The 20,715-nt window shown below is 43.6% G+C and overlaps 2 protein-coding genes across 2 annotated transcripts in view; one reads left to right on the top strand and one right to left on the bottom strand.

Moving 5' to 3' along the window:
• Positions 1–227: 227 nt before the first annotated feature.
• Positions 228–12,143, bottom strand: si:ch73-70k4.1 (uncharacterized). Its single transcript, XM_061809363.1, has 4 exons — positions 11,963–12,143; positions 8,975–9,122; positions 5,165–5,628; positions 228–769 (listed from the first exon to the last, which is right to left on the bottom strand). The coding sequence occupies exons 1-4, from the start codon at positions 12,091–12,093 to the stop codon at positions 697–699; spliced, it is 816 nt and encodes a 271-aa protein (XP_061665347.1). The 5' UTR covers positions 12,094–12,143; the 3' UTR covers positions 228–696.
• A 5,402-nt stretch (positions 12,144–17,545) lies between these two features.
• The window catches only part of skia (v-ski avian sarcoma viral oncogene homolog a), an 84,071-nt gene continuing 80,901 nt past the window's right edge, over positions 17,546–20,715 (top strand). Inside the window, exon 1 of the mRNA XM_061841458.1 lies at positions 17,546–19,778. Within this exon, the coding sequence (XP_061697442.1) occupies positions 18,870–19,778 (909 nt within the window). The 5' untranslated portion in view covers positions 17,546–18,869. The remainder of the gene's footprint in view (positions 19,779–20,715) is intronic.

Genomic DNA, 20,715 nt, shown 5'->3' with positions numbered 1-20,715 from the left:
TCCATGATTTCTAAGTGGGAGAACTTGCAATATCCCAGGGTGTTCAAATACTTATTTTCTTCACTGTGTTTAAAAATATGGGGGGGAGGGGGGGAAGAGATACACAAATTATTATGTTTGTTTTGAAATAAAGACGTGCTACTCTTTAGGCTCATTTTAAAAACAGCTTTGTGCAAATATGTCCCAGAAGGTACAGTATTCCATTCTAGGTCAAATATTATTGCGTGACATCAGCACATACTTGATTTATTGAAACATTCATGATATTGTGTGACCCTTTGCTCTTGGTCAAAACAAAATGAAAGAAGCATCATGTTCAAAATGCAATTTTTTGGGCGGGGTGGAAGGGGGTGAAACAGCTTCACAATACAACACACAAAATCCACTTCCAGTGTGTTTATACTGTGACGTGTGAAATGTGATTTCATTAGTTATGTCAGTATAGCATTATGAGATATGCTGTGGCGACGTATACCAGCAAACCTCAGTGGAATTGCATATTTAAGTACTTTCTCTGCAAATACGTTCAGAAAGGTCATGGGGGAGGGGGGGGGGGCTGCATTTGCCCATAGTGCATCTTCATTATGGAAAAGACGTGAAAGTTTGGACTGGATGCCGCCGGCTCTTCACATCAACACGAAAAGACGTCTCTTCGTCCCAGTCGCGTGCGGCGGGTTTGTCCGGCTTGCTTGGAGCTCACCAGCTCATGTCCACGTTCATCTCTGACAGGCACTGAGCCAGGTGGCCGTCGCGGTCCATCTGGGATGCCCTGGAGGGGCGGGAACCACATGATTAATGAGAGCGAAGATAAATGATAATTTAAAAAAAAAAAAAAACATGTCCAAGCATCCTGAAAAGAAATAAGAAACATGGGTAGTTGGATGATGTAACACTGCCAAAATAACAATATATATCAGTTTTCGACCACAATCTGTCCCAGAAGGCCAGTTGAAGAGTGAAAACGTTAAAACCAAAGCACATTTTCCCATTACAATGAACGGAAAATGAAACAATGCGTTCCAAGCCTAAAAAAAGTTTGTTTTTTTTTTTTAGCTTTTCCTGATAATAAACTGCATAGTAGAAATAAATGTATAGTTTAAATACTTTATATAATCATATAATTTAAGAAATAAATTTCTTTTTTGCTTTAATTTTATGCTTTAGTAGTAGAGTATGCTAAGCATTGCCGTATATGTAGCGACTCGGCCCCGAGCCTTGTAAACCTTTTTTTATTAACAGAAGTGCAGAATAGCTTTAAACAAGCAATAATGGGGGAGGGGGACAGTCAGACAAATTGTTTTTTATTTGCACAGAAAGTACACAACGTACAAAAAATTGAACTTGCAACTAGAGGTAGTGTTAATGGAACAAAAGAAAAAAGCAATGCAAAACAACTGTTTCAAGTGTCTTCGGTGGGGGTGACTCGCCCCTTTTTAACAAAGAAAGAGTCGAATGTAGACTGTTTCTGCCGTCTTATGAACACCTTCCTGAAGTGGCTCATAACAATGTCATTGAAAATTTTCAGTCCTCTACAAGATTCTGCTTTGTTACGGTGATGGAGTTTGACAAAATTATGGATGTCATTCCATTTAGCGCTGATGGCTTTAATATCGGCACTTGAGACATCCTTCCTGCCTTCAGCCTCATCAGAATAAGAAGCAACTTTTCGATTTCCGCCAAGCTCTGTGGCCTCTGCTTGGTCAACACGGTTGCTCCTTTAGCAACATCACTCGCTTTGAGGGCATCCTTGTGTTTCAGGATGGTGCCGATCGTCGATTTCGCCATGTCGTACTTCTTCGATAGCTCAGAAACACACAAGATTCGTATTCGGCTATCAAATCCTTCTTGGAGTCGACAGTTTTACGCACCACTTTCCTTTCAGCACCAGCAGTTCCCCTTGCCTTCTTTGGAGTCGTGATCGGGGGTTAATGTCGCTCAATTCGAAGAAAAAAAAAAAAAAGTTAGTACAGGGACACGTCCGCACGCAGAGGAGTGTGTGGGTCAACTGGTTGCGTCGTTTCCGTTGTTTTCAGGGGTGCGTTTGAAAGCACAATAACAAATCGTCGTTGGGTCAGCTGGTCGGGGCGTTCAAATAACGATTTTTGTACGAAAACCACAGAAAAAAAAAAAAAAAAAATCTCAAAATTTTCGTTCCAAAAACGATTTGGACGAAAACAGAGACATTCGAAAACCGAGGTACCATTGTACTAACGATCACAAAATCTTACGTGGTGATTTATCGGATTTCTAGTGAAAATAGCTCACTGGACCCATTTTAAGACGTGCTTCTAAATTTTTCAGCAAGACAAAAAGACTTCCTTTAAGAGCATATTTTATTTTATGTCAACTCATACAAGTTCCATTGGCAGATTTATTCAACTTTTCAGGGAAAAAAATAATTTTTGGGACATTTTTTTTTTTTTTTTTTAAATCCAGCGCAAAAAGTGTTAATGAACGAGTGCAGACTTAAAGACTCAACAGCGATTTGGCCACAATTCGATCCATTCTTGTTTTCTCTACTGCTTTATTGTGTTCAGATTTGTGGGGAGCCGGAGTTTAATCCCAGCTAACCTCGAGCTAAAGCTTGAGCAAACTGGGCTCTGGTTACCCGACAATCACAGGACACAAGTACTGAGTGTACAGGAGGGTCGGACGGCCGTTCACTCGCTCGCTCGCACACACACACCATCACCAAGTGGAAAAGTCAACACATTGAGCCTGCACAAAAGTCAGCTGAGTGAACGGTGACATGGACCCACCCCGGACTGATCCGGTCTCATTCCAACTTTAGAAAAGCAACATTTGATATCTGTGTTACATGAGCGATGAGTGAAAACTTCCAGAAGGCCACACAAACATTTCAATTTGATGCTAAAATTGCTATATGCAAGCCAAATATGTGTGAAAAAGTTGACGTGTCGACCGTGAACGCCATCATTTTATTTTGACCTTGCAAGCAGGCCATTTTGTTTTTTGGGTTTTTTTGAGGTCACGACTCACCCAAGCAACATCAGACAAAATAACAGTGAACTAAAAATATTTTAGCAGCACCAAAACCTATATGTTGTTTAAATAATCACAGTGGCTGAAATAAAATATTTAATATGTCACCCTTTCCCCCCCCATTACAGATATTTGCATATGGTGCTATTGACGTGAAAACTATGATATTGGGAACAACTTGAGAAATCCATCCATACGACAAAAATACAACAAATTAGCTCATACATTAAGTTGTGTGTAATAAAATCACACAGCGGAAAAGTATTGAACACGCCAACTAGTATTTACTTAATACTTTGTACAAATGCCTTAGTGTGCAATGACAGCTTTAAGACGCCCCCCCCCAAGGAGAAACTAGTCGCATGCGCTGCTCTGCTGTGATTTTGGCCCATTCCTCCACACAAGCCGTCCTCAAATCTTGAAGGTTCCCTGGGCTTCTTTTATGGACCTTCAATTTCAATTCTTTGCACAGATTTTCGATCGAATTCAAGTCAGGCCAATTGCATCTTTGGAAATATTTTTTGTGAGACTAAAATTGGTTCAACACTTCACGCTGCTGGATGTCTTTTGTTGTACTGCAATGCATATTCTTGCTTGTCCTTCACGATTGAAAAGCTGACTTTAATAATCATAAGAAGTCATCCCATTTATATAGTGCGCTTCAAAGCACGCTCATGCTTGATAACAAATGTTGTGTATAACCACATTTGATGACTCTTGGTGGGATTTTATAAAGCAATTCATCTCTATAGTTCCAACTTTGTAGTTTTCTTCCAAATTTACCCTGGAACCTGCTCATAGAACGACCACCACATTAACGGGAGTGCATGGGCCACGTGTTACCTCACATAAACGTGTATATGTCATTCTTCTTAAGTATCAAATATTGTCTCTTCATAAAAAGAGTGAGCAACACGGAACGTACCCGGGTGCCGGCAAGCAACATGACATATGAAGATGGCGTATGACTCCACAGGATCTGATATCAGGAAGGGGAAAGCGCTGTGGATAGTTACCGTAATTTCCGCCCTGTAAGGCGCAACTTTTTTCACACGCTTTCAATCATGCGGTTTATGCAGTGATGCCGTTAATTTGTGCATTTCTTCTAAGGGCCGCAAGGGGGCACTCGAGTGAACAAGGTAAGAATGAGACCGATGGAATAGATGTGCCGAGGATGTGACTTTTACTGGTCCGGCTTTGTTAGCACTCTCAGTGATTTTTACCAGTATGTTTTTTTTTCCCCCAAACCAGCCTTGTTAGCGCGACGGCGCTACCGTTAGCACAGCGGCGCTAGCGTTAAATCCTTTGTAAATATCTCGTTTCAATGTGGGCACTTGCGGATTTTACACAGCTCCGGCTTATGTATGTACCAAATGGTATTTCCTTTACAAATGTACTGGGTGAGACTTACAACCAGGTGCGCTCTGTAGGCCAGGAATTACGGTACTCTTGGACATACTTGATAATGTTGTAGTGGATAATTCTGGATTGTAAAAGTAAGAAGTAGACTTACATGCTGTTGTTGATAATTTAACAGTTTAGGTGGAACCTGACTTCCTTTTCCGAACCCACCGAAACGGTTACAGCGCGAGAACAACACACCAGAACCCACAGTTAATTCAACTTTTGAGTAAGAGTAACTTTTGAGATTACTTGCAATTAAATATTTTTTTCCGATAACACAGCATCCGTTTTTTTTATGATCATTGGGCTTTATCTGGTCGACTCAAACACAACATGACTGCAGTCTTCATAGTGGGGATGACAATTGGATCGTGCCAAAAGTGTTATTAAACAAAAAGGGCGGAAAATGTGTGTTGGTGGTCACCGATGAGGACGTTCGTCTAAGGCTTGCTTGAGGTATGTTCACTTTTAATACGATGCAGCTTGGAAGTAGGAAACAAAATGTTACTTAGCCGAGCAAGCCAGTGCTAGCATTTGTGGTTGTACGTAAACATGCTGCCATTTTGTTAAATGATCTGACCAGAGCAGTGATTTCTCCCTCTTATGAAGCCAAGGCACAAACTTTACGGATGAAAAATCTCACTGCACACCAACAAATGAAAATGCCACAAAAAGTAGATACAAATATATATTTTTTTATCCTACATCATGCAGGATGACCTTGTACCACTTTTGCTTGTAGATCATCCATACTCACCCATCAGAGAAGACGTGCAGGCACATCGGGCAGCTGTTCAACTCTTCTTCAGCTCTTTTTGTGTCGCTGCACTTCTCTCCTTGGTCGTCTTCGGTCTCCATTGGCTCCTCATTGATCCTTTCCTTCTGGTGCAGTGACTGATTGCAGCTGACTTGTGGTGTTGGTCTCTTTTCATCTTGCTTTAATCCTTCTCCTTCAACACGTGACGGACCAGCGATGGCATGCGACGGACCAGCGATGGCATGAGGAAACGTCTGATCTTTTTGGGAGCCAGATTTTATCGTCACCCTGTAGCCGTCGTGGTCTTGACGGATGAGAGAGGACAGCGATATGTCAGCAATTTCTGGTCTAGCTTTGTTCTGTTTGGAGGAGGTCTCTTGGGAGACTGGATGTGGTTCAGGGAAGGGAGGAACCTCTCTATTCAATTCACACCACTGATGTTGATCCAGCTCGTGTGACGTTTCCTAAAATGGAAGCGCAAACATTTTTTAGCTGGACAAACATGTCAGTAATTGATCAAAGTCAGCAAAGTCCAATCTACAGAGGAGTCTGAAAGATTATCCTTATCCATTACTTTTTGTGGGCTAGATTGACACTATTGTAGAGATAATTGTGGACTTCAGGACGCATCCTTCTCCACAGCTGCCCCTGACGCTGTCCAATTATCTTGTGTCACCCGTCAAGACCCTGAAGTTCTTGGGAAATACAGTCTCAAGAGGACCTGAAGTAGGGGACGAACATCAACTCCATACTCAAAAAAAAAAAAGCCCAGCACAGGATGTACTTCTTGCGGGTTCTGTGGAAGCACGGCCAGTCACAAAAGCTGCTGAGACAGTTTTACACAGCGAATCAAATCAGTACTGTGGACCTCCATCATAGTCTGGTTTTGGGGCTGCCACGAAAAAGGACAAACTCAGACTGCAATGGACAATCAAAACCCCTGAACGGATTGTCGGCACCACCACTATTGAGGACCCGCATGCGATGCGAACTAGGACCAGAGCGGGCAGGATATTTTCGGACCCTCCACATCCGGGCCACCAGCTCTTCCAGCTCCTTCCATTGGGAAAGCGCCACAGCAGGCATTCAAACATTTTTTCCCCTCTGGCAATTAAGTCATTAAATTCTTGATGAGTGAACCTACTAATTTTCTGCCTTGTGCCATGTTAGGACTGTCACTCACATCTGGTCCAATCAGTATTGGTATTATATATATTTTTGTAGACATCTACTCGTCACTTTAAGCTGCTCCCTTTGCACAATTGATATTATGAACACACTCATCTGTATAGATTTTACATCTTGCACGTCTTATAAGGAATAGTTCCTACAAACAGAAATGTCTCTTGTCCTTTGTTCTTCTTGCTATGTTGTTCCTTGTTCTTTGTACTAAATGTCGCACCAGGGCAGAATCGACTGCCGGAGAAAAATTCAGTGTGTTTTTAGACACTGATTTCTTCCTCCAATTTATTGCCCAAACCCAGAATGAGAAAAAAAAAAATGGTAGTCCCGTCATATTGTCATCTTTAAAAGTATGGATTTATGTATTCATTCCTGTCAAGACCTTTGTTCCACCATAGGTCAACTGGCACTTGGCAGGACAGCAACTCTTCAAACTTTTTAAATGAAGACTATATTTTCTTTGCATCTTCAGCTGATTCTTTCTGGAGCGCAAGATGGTGTTTGAATAAACAGCAGTTCCCCATAACGGGGTCGGACAAAGACGAAAATGATTTTAGTCACAATTGACAACCTTGGAGAGGACTTGCCTTGCGGATTTGTAAGGCACCACATACATTCCCACATCCTTTGAGGAGTTGGTTTGCCTGTGTGGGGGTGACGGTTACGAGTCCCTATCGCCCCATGACCGCCTTGCCTCAAGCCCTCCAGTCTCCACAATTTTAATGCACTACACCACACCACATACCATCATGGTACAGCGATAATGGTTGCCAGAGCTAGTAACCATAGTAACAGGGTGGGTTTTCGCATTTCTCATAGCTTGACCCCCCACCCCCAACTCCCTTTCTTGATTGTCAAGCAGTAAAAAAATGGTGGTGAGCAGTGCCTGTTTTTCCCCCAGAAAATCCAGACCAGAAAATCTTACTCCTTGCCAACTTGGAGTCCTTCAGGATTTTTTTTTTTTTTTTTTTTAAACGCAAACTCCATGCGGGCTTTCACGTGTGTTTCATGCCACCTTTACCATAAAACCCGACTGATGGAGGGCTGCAGTGATGGTTGACTTTCTAGATGGTTCTTCTTTCCCCCCTCTCATCAAGACTCTTCTCCTCCGATTGCTCAATTTGGCCAGTCAACCAGCTCTATGAGGGGTTCTCGACATCCCAAACATCTTCCGTTTCAGGATGATGGAGGCCGCTGTGCTCTTAGGATGCGCAAGCGCGGCAGATTTAACTATTTTTTTTAACCTTGGCCAGATCTGGGCCTTGCCACAATTCTGTCTTTGAGCTCTTCAGGCAGTTCCTTTGACCTCCTGATCCTCATTCGCTCTGACATGTACTGCGAGAACTGATCTAGACAGGGGTGTGGCTTTCCTGATCAAGTCATATCAGTATAATCAAATGCACATGAACTCAAATGAAGTTGTAGAACCACCTCAAGGAAGATCAAAAGAAATGGACAGCACCGGAGTTAAAATAGAGTGTCACAGGAAAGGGTTTGAATACTTATGCCTGTGATACTTCATTTTTCCCTTTTTTTTTTTAAAAATACATTTTCCAAAAATCTCAACAATTCCATTTATCCACGTCAATACAGCGTGTTGTGTATACTAATGGGGGAAAAAATGAAAATAAATTCAGCTAATTGCTGCAATATAACAAAGAGTGAGAAATTTAAGGGGATCTGAATACGTTTCATACCCAGTGAACATGACTATGAGTGCAGATTGTCAAAAGGGGGTTGCCATTACCATTCAATAATACAACCTAAAATCTCTTCAATAATAAATCATTGCCTTTAAATACTAATAGTTCATGTAATAAACATTGTTTACTCTTTATTCTAAAAAGGTTATTTTTTCTCTAGAACAGTGATTCCCAAACGGCGTGCCGGGGGTACATTAGTGTGCCGTGAGCGCTCTTCAGGTGTGCCGTGGGAAGTTATCCAATTTTATGTAATTGCTAAAAGAAAAACCATTTATTTCCAAGAAATAATGTGTCTTTATTCATCTATTTATGCCAGTGAGGCACAATGACAGACAGAACAAAAAAAAATCCTCTTCTATTAGATGGCAGGAAGTACATACATTAATTAATCGATCCATTTTTGGTGACATTTCCTTTTGTTGGTGTGCTGTGGGATTTTTCAATTGTAAAATATGTGCCTTGGCTCTATAAAGGTTGCAAATCACTGCTCTAGAAGACAAGAAAATGTAAGTTTACATCAGTCAGTGTCCCCCCCCAAGCCACCCCTAGACTGGTCGCCATCATATGACAAGGCATATGTAAGCAAATAATGTTTAATCTTTTGGGAATGTATGAAAACGCTGTAGTACCTGCAGAAAAAACCCTTGCAAGCCTCGGGACAAACCGCAAACAAAATAACCAAAAACAAAACCCGAGTACACAGGAAACCAGAGCCCAGATTTAGACATAAAACCACCGTGCCACTGTTTTTCAGCCCAATTAAACTAATTTAAAATATTCAATTGGTGCAAATAAGGCCATCGTTGATGTTGTTTGCCACAAAAACAACCCATTTTTTTACATGAGGGAAAAAGTACGAGCGGAATTTATGCTGTTGGTCTTAAATGATAGCAGTCTCCACTAAAACAAAAAAAAAGTAACATACTGTTGCAGATGGATGTGGAAGATCAGGAACATCTTCCCAATGCTGCTCGTTCAGGTACGGCAGAGAAGCCTGGAGAGTCAAGGCCCACAGAGCTTCCCCAGCAGGCAGATCCTTCTTGGTCCACCATGGCGAACCACAATCCTTTGACCTTCAAATCACAAATATCCATCTATATTAATTAATACCAATGAACTACCATGCCATTTTACAGTTCATGTTTACCACGCAAGTTCCTTCAAAGACCAGGCCTTCAAGACTGGTGCACAGGAATGATTTGCTCAGTTACCACCAGAGGTGGAATCGAATGTGCTTACCATAATTTCCGCTCTACAAGCCCCGATTCCCCCCCCCCCCCCCCCCACACACACACGATTTCAACCATGCGGTTTATGCGGTGATGCGGCACTAGCGTTAGTGGGGCGCAAGTGTTGTTAACCTTAACCTGTTTATAAACCTCGGTAGACAGAAAAGAGTTTAACGCTAGCGCCGCGCTAACATTAGCATTGCGTTAACACTAGTCCCGTGCTAATGCTAGCGTCACGTTAACGCTGGCGCCGCACTAAACTCGCGTTAAACTTTTTCTGCGTACCGAGGCTTATAACCAGGGGCGCTCTGTAGCCCTGGAATTACAGTACTTACCTACTAACTTACTTAAGTGACTTTGGGAAAAGTTGGATTACTTTTGCTGCAACATACTTTTCACTTAAATATTACCGTAATTTCCAGTCTATAAACCGCCACTTTGTTCACACGCTTTCAACCCTGCGGTTTATGCCGCGATGCAGCTAATTTGAGGAATTTTTCAAACAGCCGCCAGGGGGCACTTGAGCGGAAAAGGTAAGCGTGAGACCGGTGGACTATATCTGCAGAGGAAGTGACTTTTACGGGTCCAGCCCTGTTAGCGCTGCGCTAATGTGTTACTGCACTGCCGTGTCTCAGTGATTTTTACCGGTATGTTTTTTTTAAGCGGCCCTGTTAGCGCGGTGCTAGCTTTCGTGTTAGCGCAGCGGCGCTAGCGTTAAATTCTTTGTAAATATCTCGTGTTTCAATGTGGGCACTCGCGGCTTTTACACAGCTGCGGCGTATGTATGTACCAAATGGTATTTCCTTCACAAATGTACTGGGTGAAGCTTATAACCAGGTGCGCTCTGTCGGCCGGGAATTACAGTAATTGGATCACGTGACCTATGCATTGCCCTCTACAGCACCTCTGCATAACTTGCCTCGCGCGCACACAGAAAAAAAAGTTGCTGCACACAGAAAGCTTCAGATATCATCTTTCGGGCTTGAGCCATTTAGTCACATGAGCTGATGATTTACTCTGTATTCCTGGTTCTTCAATACAGCCATCTTTAAAACACGTGGAGCATATGATGAGACGCTGTCCAAAGAGGTGTGCAAATATGTGGGTCTTTTATGATGCTTTACTGATTACTTGAGCTTAAAAAATTTACTTATTCACTTTATTGATTACTTGATTTCAAAAGTAACACTTACAAAAAAAGTAACTTTTTTGCTTAGTTACTTTCAGCAGCTGCCAAATGGTAGTAATATCACTTGTCCAAAGGAAAAAAAAATGAACTTAACCGTCCCCAATACTTTGTTACGTAAGCTGAACAAGTTAAAAGAATGATGTCATCAACATGAAGCAATAATTTAAATGTTACCATTGTTGAAGCCACATTAAATCAGCAACATGGTGCATTGATATGCCGACACAATACAGTAAGTACCTTCATGTAAACGTAAGCGTGTGTGCGCATTAACGTTATGTGAGAGACACACTAACAAACATACAGCGTTGCTCGAACCACAGTAATTTTGATGCATAGAGTGAGAACGCCTTTTTTTCTTACTACGTTACGTCAGTACCTTCTACGAGCTCACAGATGAAGTTGAGCGCTCTCAATTTTCATTGTAAATATTTAGTATTGTTATTCCTTTAGTGAGGCAGTCCTTACCCTCCATGGGCAGTTGATGATCACGCACAATCAGTATGAATAATTAACCCACAATGCATTGTAAGTTTAACACAGCAGTAAAGCTATTCTTAATGTGTAAATAAAAACATAATCACAATCGAATACAAAGCTTCCTTGGGAGATTGACAGAAATATTGTGGCGATGGTGAAATTGTGCATTCGTTTGGACTTTTATGGTACTGCATATTCACCGTGCATTGCCGCTTTCTTATATTCATTGGGTAAAAAGGGTGGGCTCCATTACATTTGGACTTTGATTAGATCAGCAGCTACTAAGTACTTCTTGGTTGAAAGACGATGATGCAAAAGTAACTAAGTATTGTTGGCGTGAGGAACTCTAGTGTAATCACATGCCACGGGAAAGTAACAGCTTACTACCTTCATTACTCAAAATGGTGGGTATTTGGAGTAACGCGTTACTGGCATCACTGATCTTGGTTGATGTTCTTTAAAAAAAAAGGTGTTTAAATTAAAAAGCCGTTATTGGGCAATATCTGAATTTACAAAATCCCATTTTACATTTTTACATTGTGCATTCGACCATCATGCACTGTTTAAAAATTGTAACAGAAGCTACTCACCAGTTACTCGGTCCTTGGGTAGTTGAGTATTAATTTTACAAAATTCTTTGGAGGGCTTCATATCATTCACATTCTCCCAAAATAACAATACGATATTACTTGTGTCCATTTGGGCAATCAACCCACCTGCGGTTACCGACGTGCTTCCCGTTATTCGTTTAACTGCTTGATGTTTTTTTCCACACAGACATTTCCACAAAATGAAATGTTTCAATACTTCGTTAGCGGAGGGTTGTTATACGTCTCAGCCGATTCCTGTACAAATTCACGTTGCGTCGAAAGAATGGAACGTGGTCGTCAACGAGTTTCTCGCCAAGATACTGCTTTGTAAACACCACCGAAGACAATGTTTGGAAAAGTGTTGCCATCACACTTACAACCACGCGTGCACTGTTTAATTACTCTGTGTAAATATTTACGCATACCTGGTCACATTAGTCTTCTTTGCTGCGGTGCTTTCCATCTCCGGGGAGCCACTGTCAGTTACTTCTGTAGTCTCTCCTATGAAATATTTGCGTTTATTAACGCTACTTGACGGCGAGGAACCGGCAGCCATGTTGGTGTCCCTTCATGTATTCGCGCGTTTTGAGTTACTCGACTTCCTTGTTTGGGCTATGACGTCACTGATTTATGGCCAATCCGGGTAACGAGGATTCATCGGGAACACCCCCTGATGACGTTTTCTCTTTTCCTGGAAAGCCAGGAAGACGACACAGGAGGCAAAAGCACTCACATCCGGTACTTCAGAAGTACTATGTGTATTTTTTTAAACTAACTAACTAACTAACTAACTAACTAACTAACTAACTAACTAACCCAATAGATAAATAAATAAATAAATAAATTCTTCTTCTTTTCCTTCTGAGGTCCCGGGTTCGAGTCCGGACCCACCTGTGTGGAGTTTGCATGTTCTCCCCGTGCCTGCGTGTGTTTCTTCCGGTCACTCCGCTTTCCATCCACATCCCAAAACATTAATTGGACACTCTAAATTGCCCCTAGGTGTGATTGTGAGTTGGGCTATTTGTCTCCATGTGCCCTGCGATTGGCTGGCGACCAGTTCAGGGTGTACCCCGCCCCCTGGCCGCTGACAGCCGAGATAGGCTCCCAGCACGCCCCGTGACCCTTGTGAGGATAAGCGGCAAAGAAAAGGAATGGATGGATAGATAAATAAGTAAATAAATAATGTCATAGGAAAAGTACGGATTCAAGTTGTGTATAAAAAGTTCAATTAGTTAAGTTACAGTATGACTTTACATTGTAATCGCCTTCTCTTCTTTTTATAAATGCACTTCTCTTATCCACCCCCTATTTAAGACGGAGCAACTTTATTCAAAGTTACCGTGGTTCAAATTAAAATAACATCCACTATGTTCGCATAATTGCTGATCTATTACAAACTATAATTGTTTCTGGTATTTTCAGCATATATTAAATGCATGTTACAATCAGGGAAGATTGTCAATAGGGGGTTGCCATTCGCACTCGATTATCCATCCGTCCATTTTCTGAGCCGTTTATCCTCACCAAGGTCACGGGGAGTGCTGGAGCCTATCCCAGCTGTCATCGTGCAGGAAGAACGGTACACCCTGAGCTGGTTGAAAGCCAATTTTGGACTTGTTACAGCATGGCTTTATAGTAAAATTGAGCATGAGCGTGACTTGCCAGCAGTCCAGACCTGTCTCCAATGGAAAATGTGTTGTGGAGCATGATGAAACCCAAAACCTGACACTGGAGACCCCGGACTGTTGAGCAACTGATGTTGGACATCTAGCAAGAATGGAAAAGAATATGCTGCAAGTATATCCATCCTATCCATTTTCTTAGCCGCTTATCCTCACAAGGGTCGCGGGGAGCGCTGGAGCCTATCCCCGCTGTCGACGGGCAGGGGGCGGGGTACACCCTGAACTGGTCGCCAGCCAATCGCAGGGCACATGGAGACAAATAGCCCAACTCACAATCACACCTAGGGGCAATTTAGAGTGTCCAATTAATGTTTTGGGATGTGGATGGAAAGCGGACCTCAGAACTGTGAGACCAACGCTTTACCATCCCGCCTCGCGAGAACATTTGACCCAAAAATGTACATCAGTTTGAACATTAAATATCTTGTCTGAAGCATTTTCAGTTGAAATGAGTTTTGCCTGCTTGTTAACAACATTGCGATATGCCAAATTGTTGGATGGATGGTTTTATTTTCACTTCATAGGGAATTTAGGTAGTGTCCACTGATGCATAGATCGACGCAGTGGATGTCACACTTACGTCATTCTTCATTACGATGTCCTCTGTGTGCACACTTAAACGGGTCCCACCAAGAATACCAGATGCCACGTTGGAGATTCGGTTTCCTCTGTGAGGACACACATGAAGTGGAAACTTGACGGACTAGCGGTGGGAATTTCAGAGCTTTTGGCCTGCGGACTGGCTTGCGTTATGCAATGGAAAAGGCAAGGGAACATTGAGAAAATAAAGGAGACACGAGGGGTACTACCAAAAAGGAAAACAGCGTGATGGGGGCAAGGTTCCATTTTTACATTCGGTGACCACATTGTTTTTGGCAGCTGAGCCGTCAGGGATCGGTATTCGAGAAGGACCATTACAGAAGAGCTGACATGAGCTGATCTGTTTTTTTTTCTTTTTTTTTTAGCTTGACTGTGAAACAGGCGAGCAGAGCGGTGGTGTGGTCCTGTGGTACAAAATGCTACTCAGAGAAAAAAGGCAGCCAGCGCCAGGAAAGAAACTTGACGTCATTCAAGCCGTGTGATGCTGTTTGGTGTTCTGCTGCCATGGAGACGATTGCGATGATGAGTAGAGCAGAAGTAATATTATATGCTGGGAAGGACCATTATCACCATAATATAATTACCAAAAATGTGTATGGAAGGTATACACATTACGAGTATGATGCCCTTCTCAAATTCTTAGATTTCTGTGTAGTTTCCCATCTTACAGTGCAGAAAATAAGTATTTGAACACCCTGCTATATTGCAAGTTCTCCCGCTTAGAAATCATGGAGGGGTCTGAAACGTTCATCGTAGGTGCACGTCCACTGTGAGAGAGATAATCGAAAAAGAAAAATCCAGAAATCATAATGTAAGATTTTTTTGAATGATTTATTTTTGTGGTGTTCAAATACTTATTTTCTTCATTGTCAATGTTTAAGATCATCAATCAAAGGCAGATATCAGACAACAACCCAAGGGAATTTGAAATGCTGCTTTCAAAATGATGAGTTCACTTATTAATGGAAAAAAAAATATTCAAAGTTACCTGGATCTCTAAACCTAAAAACATGGCTCCATCAATTACGCCATGTTGTCCAGACCCTGAAGGAAGAAAGCTACTCAAGACTATCACATTACCACTCTCATGTTTGTCTGTCGGTAAAATGTTCTTTTTCTGAAATGCTGTCCTCCATCTAAGCCAAATGTAACAAGACACACTTCTTCCAAATTGCTCAACTTTCATCTCGTCAATCCATAAAACTCTTCTTCTTTTTCTTTCGGCTTGTCGCGTTAGGGGTAGCCACAGCGTGTCATCTTTTTCCATCTAAGCCTTTCTCGTGCATCCTCCTCTCTAACACCCAAACTGTCCTCATGTCCTCCCTCACAAGATCCATCAACCACCTCTTTGGTCTCCCTCTCACTCTTTTGACTGGCAGCTCCATCCTCGGCACCCTTCGTGACCTTGTTTCTAACCCTATCCAACCTGCTCACTCCAAGCGAGAACCTCAACATCTTCATTTCTGCCACCTCAAATTCTGCTTCCTGTTGTTTCTTCAGAGCCACCGTCTCTCATCCGTACATCATGGCCGGCCTCACACCTGGTTTATAGACTTTGCCCTTCATCCTAGCAGAGACTCTTCTGTCACATAGAACACCAGACACCTTCCGACAACTGTTCCACCCTGCTTATACCCGTTTCTTCACTTCTTTACCACACTCTCCATTGCTCTGTATTGTTGACCCCAAGTATTTGAAGTTGTCCACCTTCGCTATCTCTTCTCACTGGAGCTTCACTCTTCCTCCTCCACCCCTCTTGGTCAAAAACTCCACAGCCACCTCACCAAATTGCTTCAATACCTCCACTGGTATGTCATCGGGACCAACTGTCTTTCCATTTTTCATTCTGTTCAGTGCCTTTCTAACTTCTCCCTTACTAATCAAAGCCACTTCACGCTTGCCTCTTCTACTCTACATTCTCTCCCATTTTCTTCATTCATTAATTTCTCAAAGTACTCTTTCCACATATATTCTGTTGCACAACGGCTAATCTTCATTCTTCTCCTTTCCAGTGCGTACCTCCATCTTTCTAACTGTTCCTCCGCCTGCTCCCTGCTTTCACCGCAGATCATAATATCATCTACGAACATCATGGCCCAAGGCGATTCCAGTCCAACCTCATCTGTCAGCCTATCCATCACTACCGCAAACAGGAAGGGCCTTACCGCAGAACCCGGATGCAGTCGCACCTCCACCTTAAATTCTTCTGACACACCTATGGCACATCTCACCGCTGTTCTGCTGTCCATGAGTCATGCATGCCCCGTCTTATTCTAACTTATTTCTCCTCCACACCAGATTTGCGCATGCAGTACCACAGTTCCCCTCTCGGTACTCTGTCATGGGCTTTCTTTAGATCCACAAAGACACAATGTAGCTCCTTCTGACCTTCTCTGTACTTTTCCACGAGCATCCTCAAGGCAAATAATGCATCTGTGGTACTCTTTCTAGACATGAAACCATACTGTTACTATCAGATACTTACTCCATTACTCTCTCCCTTAACTTTATTTGTCCAAAATTCTTGGGAATTCTGTTTTTTTTTTAATAGAAAAAGTAAGATGAGGCTTTCGGTTCTTTCTTTCTTTCACTTAGGCTATATTTGTCTGAAATTTACATTTGTTTGATGATCTTAAACATTAAAGTGGGAAAACTACGCAAAAATATAAGAATTTGAGAAGAGGGTGAATACCATTTCACAGAACTTTATATATATGTACGCTCTAAATTCAATGAGAACCTGAATTGATACTTCAACTGGGCCAGAGGTTACACTGCTGTCTGTGTCAAGTTTTCTCTTCTTATAGACAGGAATGTGGGTGTGGAAGTTGATGTGCTCAGGTTGCAATACCACTTAAGAAAATTGGCAGCTAGTCAAACGTTGGAAAAATGGACAAGATGATCCCATTGACTGCTTCCTACAAAGTTTATCCTGTTCAAAGTCATCAAGCCTTCTTACTGTGATATAAAGAATTACACAAAAACTCTTCAACTGTAAAACTTGCATATACAGTCCACAGATTCTCCGCGAATGACTTCAGTGTTGCAACCTAATGACGATAACGTTATCTCTGCCGTCGGTTCCTGGAAAGCCTGGTAATCAGGGCAATTAAGTTCAATGCGTTTGAAATTTGCCCCGAGTTTGGCGTACGAAAAGACTACACAGTCTCTTGTTCAAAGTTGAGTTTAAATGAGGGACATGTGGGATTAAAAAGGATGGAGGGTTTATTTGTTCACCACGTTTAGGGTCCAGTAAACAGGTCTCACTTGTAGTGACAGCAGCGCCTGGCTGGGGGGCGCCACCAGAGCAGCCAACGACAGTACTGTACTTCCCTTGAAGTTGAATTTGTCACGTTGAGTCACTTGGTTTTGGTTATTCTCCGCCGACTTTCACTGTGACACTTCCTGCATTAACATTCAGAGAGAAAGTGAGTGGAAGGAGGGACTTTCAGTTCACAAGTCATCTTTGGCCAGTCATCTGTCGTCTGGCCTCATTTGTACATTGGGGGGGGGGGGGGCGTGGGGGGAAGTCTCTCTCAGGCCACCATAAACGAATTAAGAGTCAAGCATTCTCCTTAAATCCCCAAAATGTATCTAATCTGATGTCAGACACGAATCAAAAGATGTGATCAAGCATCTCGCGCTGTTGTAAATATCAGCAAAAAGTTCATTTCCGTCTACAAATGCAATTGGATTTTCCACACACGTATAATTATTAGTCTCTCAGGTAACATTTTATACATTTTCCAGGAACACAATTATGTACCTTAAGTACAAAAGCAGAAGGTCTGAGCATACTAGCTCAGCGCTAAGTCATTATATACAGTCAGTGATGGACTTTATTTTTCTGACAGTGTATACAACAGACTGTAAGAGTGATTACAGTGCTCAAGGGCACCTCGACGTATTTGACAAGTGAAATGCGGGGAGACACTCAGCACAACAAAACATGGAAAGTGGCTCGACAGAACTCTGGAAACATTACACGTGACAACGATGACCTGATACAGCCTGAAATAAACCCGGTCAATAACTACAAGCAAAGTGACTTGACAACGAGGCACACCGCAAAACACGAGTGGCTGGAGGGAGCTAATTGGGTAGAGTGTAGGTGGAGACCAAAACCCAATCAAGCGGACGACACGCGAGCACGTGACGCACACAGGAATGAGACAAAGTCAATCTAATCAGAACCAAGACAACGGGAACAGATCATGACAGGTGCTGTCGATTGTTGAGATCGACACTTTCTTTTAAATGATTGCAGGCAGGCAGGCAGGCAGGCAGGCAGGCAGGCAGGCAGACAGACAGACAGCGAGTTTCCTCCGTGCCTTCGTGCAGGTCAGCAGCGAGGGGGTGGAGGCCCGTCCCTGGAACAGCCGTGCCTGCAGAGTCACTCACATTCCTGGCTGGGATTCAATGACTGAGCCAGACACACAAACACAAAAGGGGAGGGGAGGGGGAGCGCGTGCGCGTGCGCGTGACCGAGAGACGCAGACTGCTGGGGAGGGAGAGAGAGAGAGAGAGAGAGAGAGAGAGAGAGAGAGAGAGAGCTCATCTCCATACAGTCAGTCAGTGAGTGAAGTGCGGGGGCCGACGGAGCGGTCCTCGAGAGCGGAAAGAACTGCTGAACTAGGATTTCAAGCCAACCGAAAGCGAGTTTGTACATCCCAATCTTCGTTTGCTTTCGTCCTCGATCCTTCTGCAGTTGTTCGCAAGGAACTTTTTGGAGCGGGGTCTTTGTGGACTTTAGAAAAGCCAGCCCCCAACACCCCCCCCCCCACCACCTTTTCTCCGACATGGACAGTCCGAGAGCCGCTTGAGCGACTGACCGGTGTTCACTCACTCGTCACTGGCATACAAGCGTGAACCACGGGGGCGGGGACTGTTTATTATTATTGTTTTGTTTTTCTTAAATTCCAACTAAATGTTTGATGAAGTGCTTGGAAGTTTTGGCAAATTCTCCGACGGGGTGGATTTATCCGTTTCAGGCGCGACAAGACGCTCGTGGTCCCCGGTCGCCGTTCGCTGGTGAAGTTGCGGGGGAAACATGGAGACTGTGAGTCGGCAGAGCTTCCAGCCTCATCCGGGACTGCAGCAAACTCTCAAGCAGTTTCACCTCAGCTCTATGAGCTCTCTCGGCGGGCCGGCCGCCTTCTCCGCCCGCTGGCAACATGAGCTTCTCTTCAAGAAGGACGGGAAGGAGCCCGAGCCGGTCCTGCAGCATCTGCCGCCGCAAGTGATGCCCGGGCCGCTCTTCATCCCGTCGGACCGCTCCACGGAGAGGTGCGAGACAGTCCTGGAAGGCGAGACCATCTCGTGCTTCGTGGTCGGGGGGGAGAAGCGGCTGTGTCTCCCGCAGATCCTCAACACGGTGCTGCGGGACTTCAGCCTGCAGCAGATCAACTCGGTGTGCGACGAGCTGCACATCTACTGCTCCCGGTGCACGGCCGACCAGCTGGAGATCCTCAAAGTCATGGGGATCCTGCCCTTCTCGGCGCCCTCCTGCGGCCTCATCACCAAGACGGACGCCGAGCGTCTGTGCAACGCGCTCATCCACGGGGGCGCTTACCCCCCTCGCTGCAAGAAGGAGGCGAGCGGCGGAGCGGCGCTGGAGCTGGAGCTCACCGAGAGGAGCTTCAAAATCTACCACGAGTGCTTCGGCAAGTGCAAGGGCTTGTTCGTGCCCGAGTTGTACACCAGCCCCAACGCAGCCTGCATCCAGTGCATGGACTGCAGACTCATGTACCCCACGCACAAGTTCGTGGTGCACAGCCACAAGGCGCAGGAGAACAGGACTTGCCACTGGGGCTTCGACTCGGCCAACTGGAGAGCCTACGTCCTCCTCGGCCAGGATTACGCGGGCAAGGAGGAGAAGAGCCGCCTGGAGCAGCTCCTGGACGAAATCAAGGAGAAGTTTGATTTCGCCAACAAGTATAAGAGGAAAGCGTCATACAGGGTGAGTTGCTGCGAGTCCCTATACGGGCACCTTTTAATTATTATGATTATTTTTCCATCACATTTATTCAAGATAGCCGTCCTTTAAAAAGCTGCATATTGCACATGCCACCATCTTCGCCAGCGTCAATGTGCGTTTGAGCAACAAGGGGATGTTGGGTGATGGATGGATGGATGGATGGGCTGAATGTTCTCCTCCCAACAATCTCATGAATATTATCAGGACAAATGGCAAGTGCAGTCTCACCAAGAAGTTGTGTTTTTTTTTTTTAATGAGTGCTTGGTGGTCATTGGCACGTTATCACTAATTAGCCCCCATGCAGTAAAGACACTAAAACACCTCTGGTGGCAATAAAGCCATTATTTGCAGGGGAAACACATCTCAGGCTCAGTTTTATTGGGTGTTAATTTAAATACAATTCCATTTAGCAACAAATGCCTCACAGGGACCGTGTAGCAATATTTATTTGAGGTGAATGTATATATGTGTGGATGAAATGTTTTAGGGACAACCCATTTTCGATCTTCTCTGGGTTTGAATTGCTTTCACGTGACGTCACCTGTTGGGCTGCCTCGGACGGCGGCCATTTTCGATCCCCGAGCTCCCGTTACTCATACATAGGCAAGGTGGACGACGTTACGTTTCTAACATTATATTTCAAAAAGTAAAACCTGTATATTAGTTCACCACAAGCAAAGCAAAATGTTTATTATTTGTTTAAAATGTGATGACAATGGCAGAAAGACAAAATAAACAAATCCAGTATTTCACAAAATTCTCAAATCTTTCAAGTGACTAACAAAAAAACGATCTTAACTGTAATGTTGGCCTTCTAAAAAGAGAATCGATTAAGCTCGTTAGCTTAGCTCGGCGACACGTCCACACTATGGAGGTTGAGACCGGGCAGTGGAATAGCAGCGTCGGGCAATCGTCCACA

The sequence above is a fragment of the Syngnathoides biaculeatus genome, chromosome 2 (genome assembly GCF_019802595.1).
Source record: "Syngnathoides biaculeatus isolate LvHL_M chromosome 2, ASM1980259v1, whole genome shotgun sequence".
Lineage (NCBI taxonomy): Eukaryota > Metazoa > Chordata > Actinopteri > Syngnathiformes > Syngnathidae > Syngnathoides > Syngnathoides biaculeatus.
Note: the sequence above shows the minus strand (reverse complement) of the source record. Positions and strands in the feature narration are given on the sequence as shown.

Bases quoted from the DNA above. Each gene is read 5' to 3' on its own strand.
- si:ch73-70k4.1 (XM_061809363.1), bottom strand. From the start codon at position 12,093: ATGGCTGCCGGTTCCTCGCCGTCAAGTAGCGTTAATAAACGCAAATAT. The intron at 9,123-11,962 runs GTATGCGTAAAT...TGTGATTTGAAG, and splicing joins AAGAAGACTAATGTGACCAG to GTCAAAGGATTGTGGTTCGC. The intron at 770-5,164 runs GTGAGTATGGAT...CCGCCCCTCCAG, and splicing joins CTGCACGTCTTCTCTGATGG to GGCATCCCAGATGGACCGCG.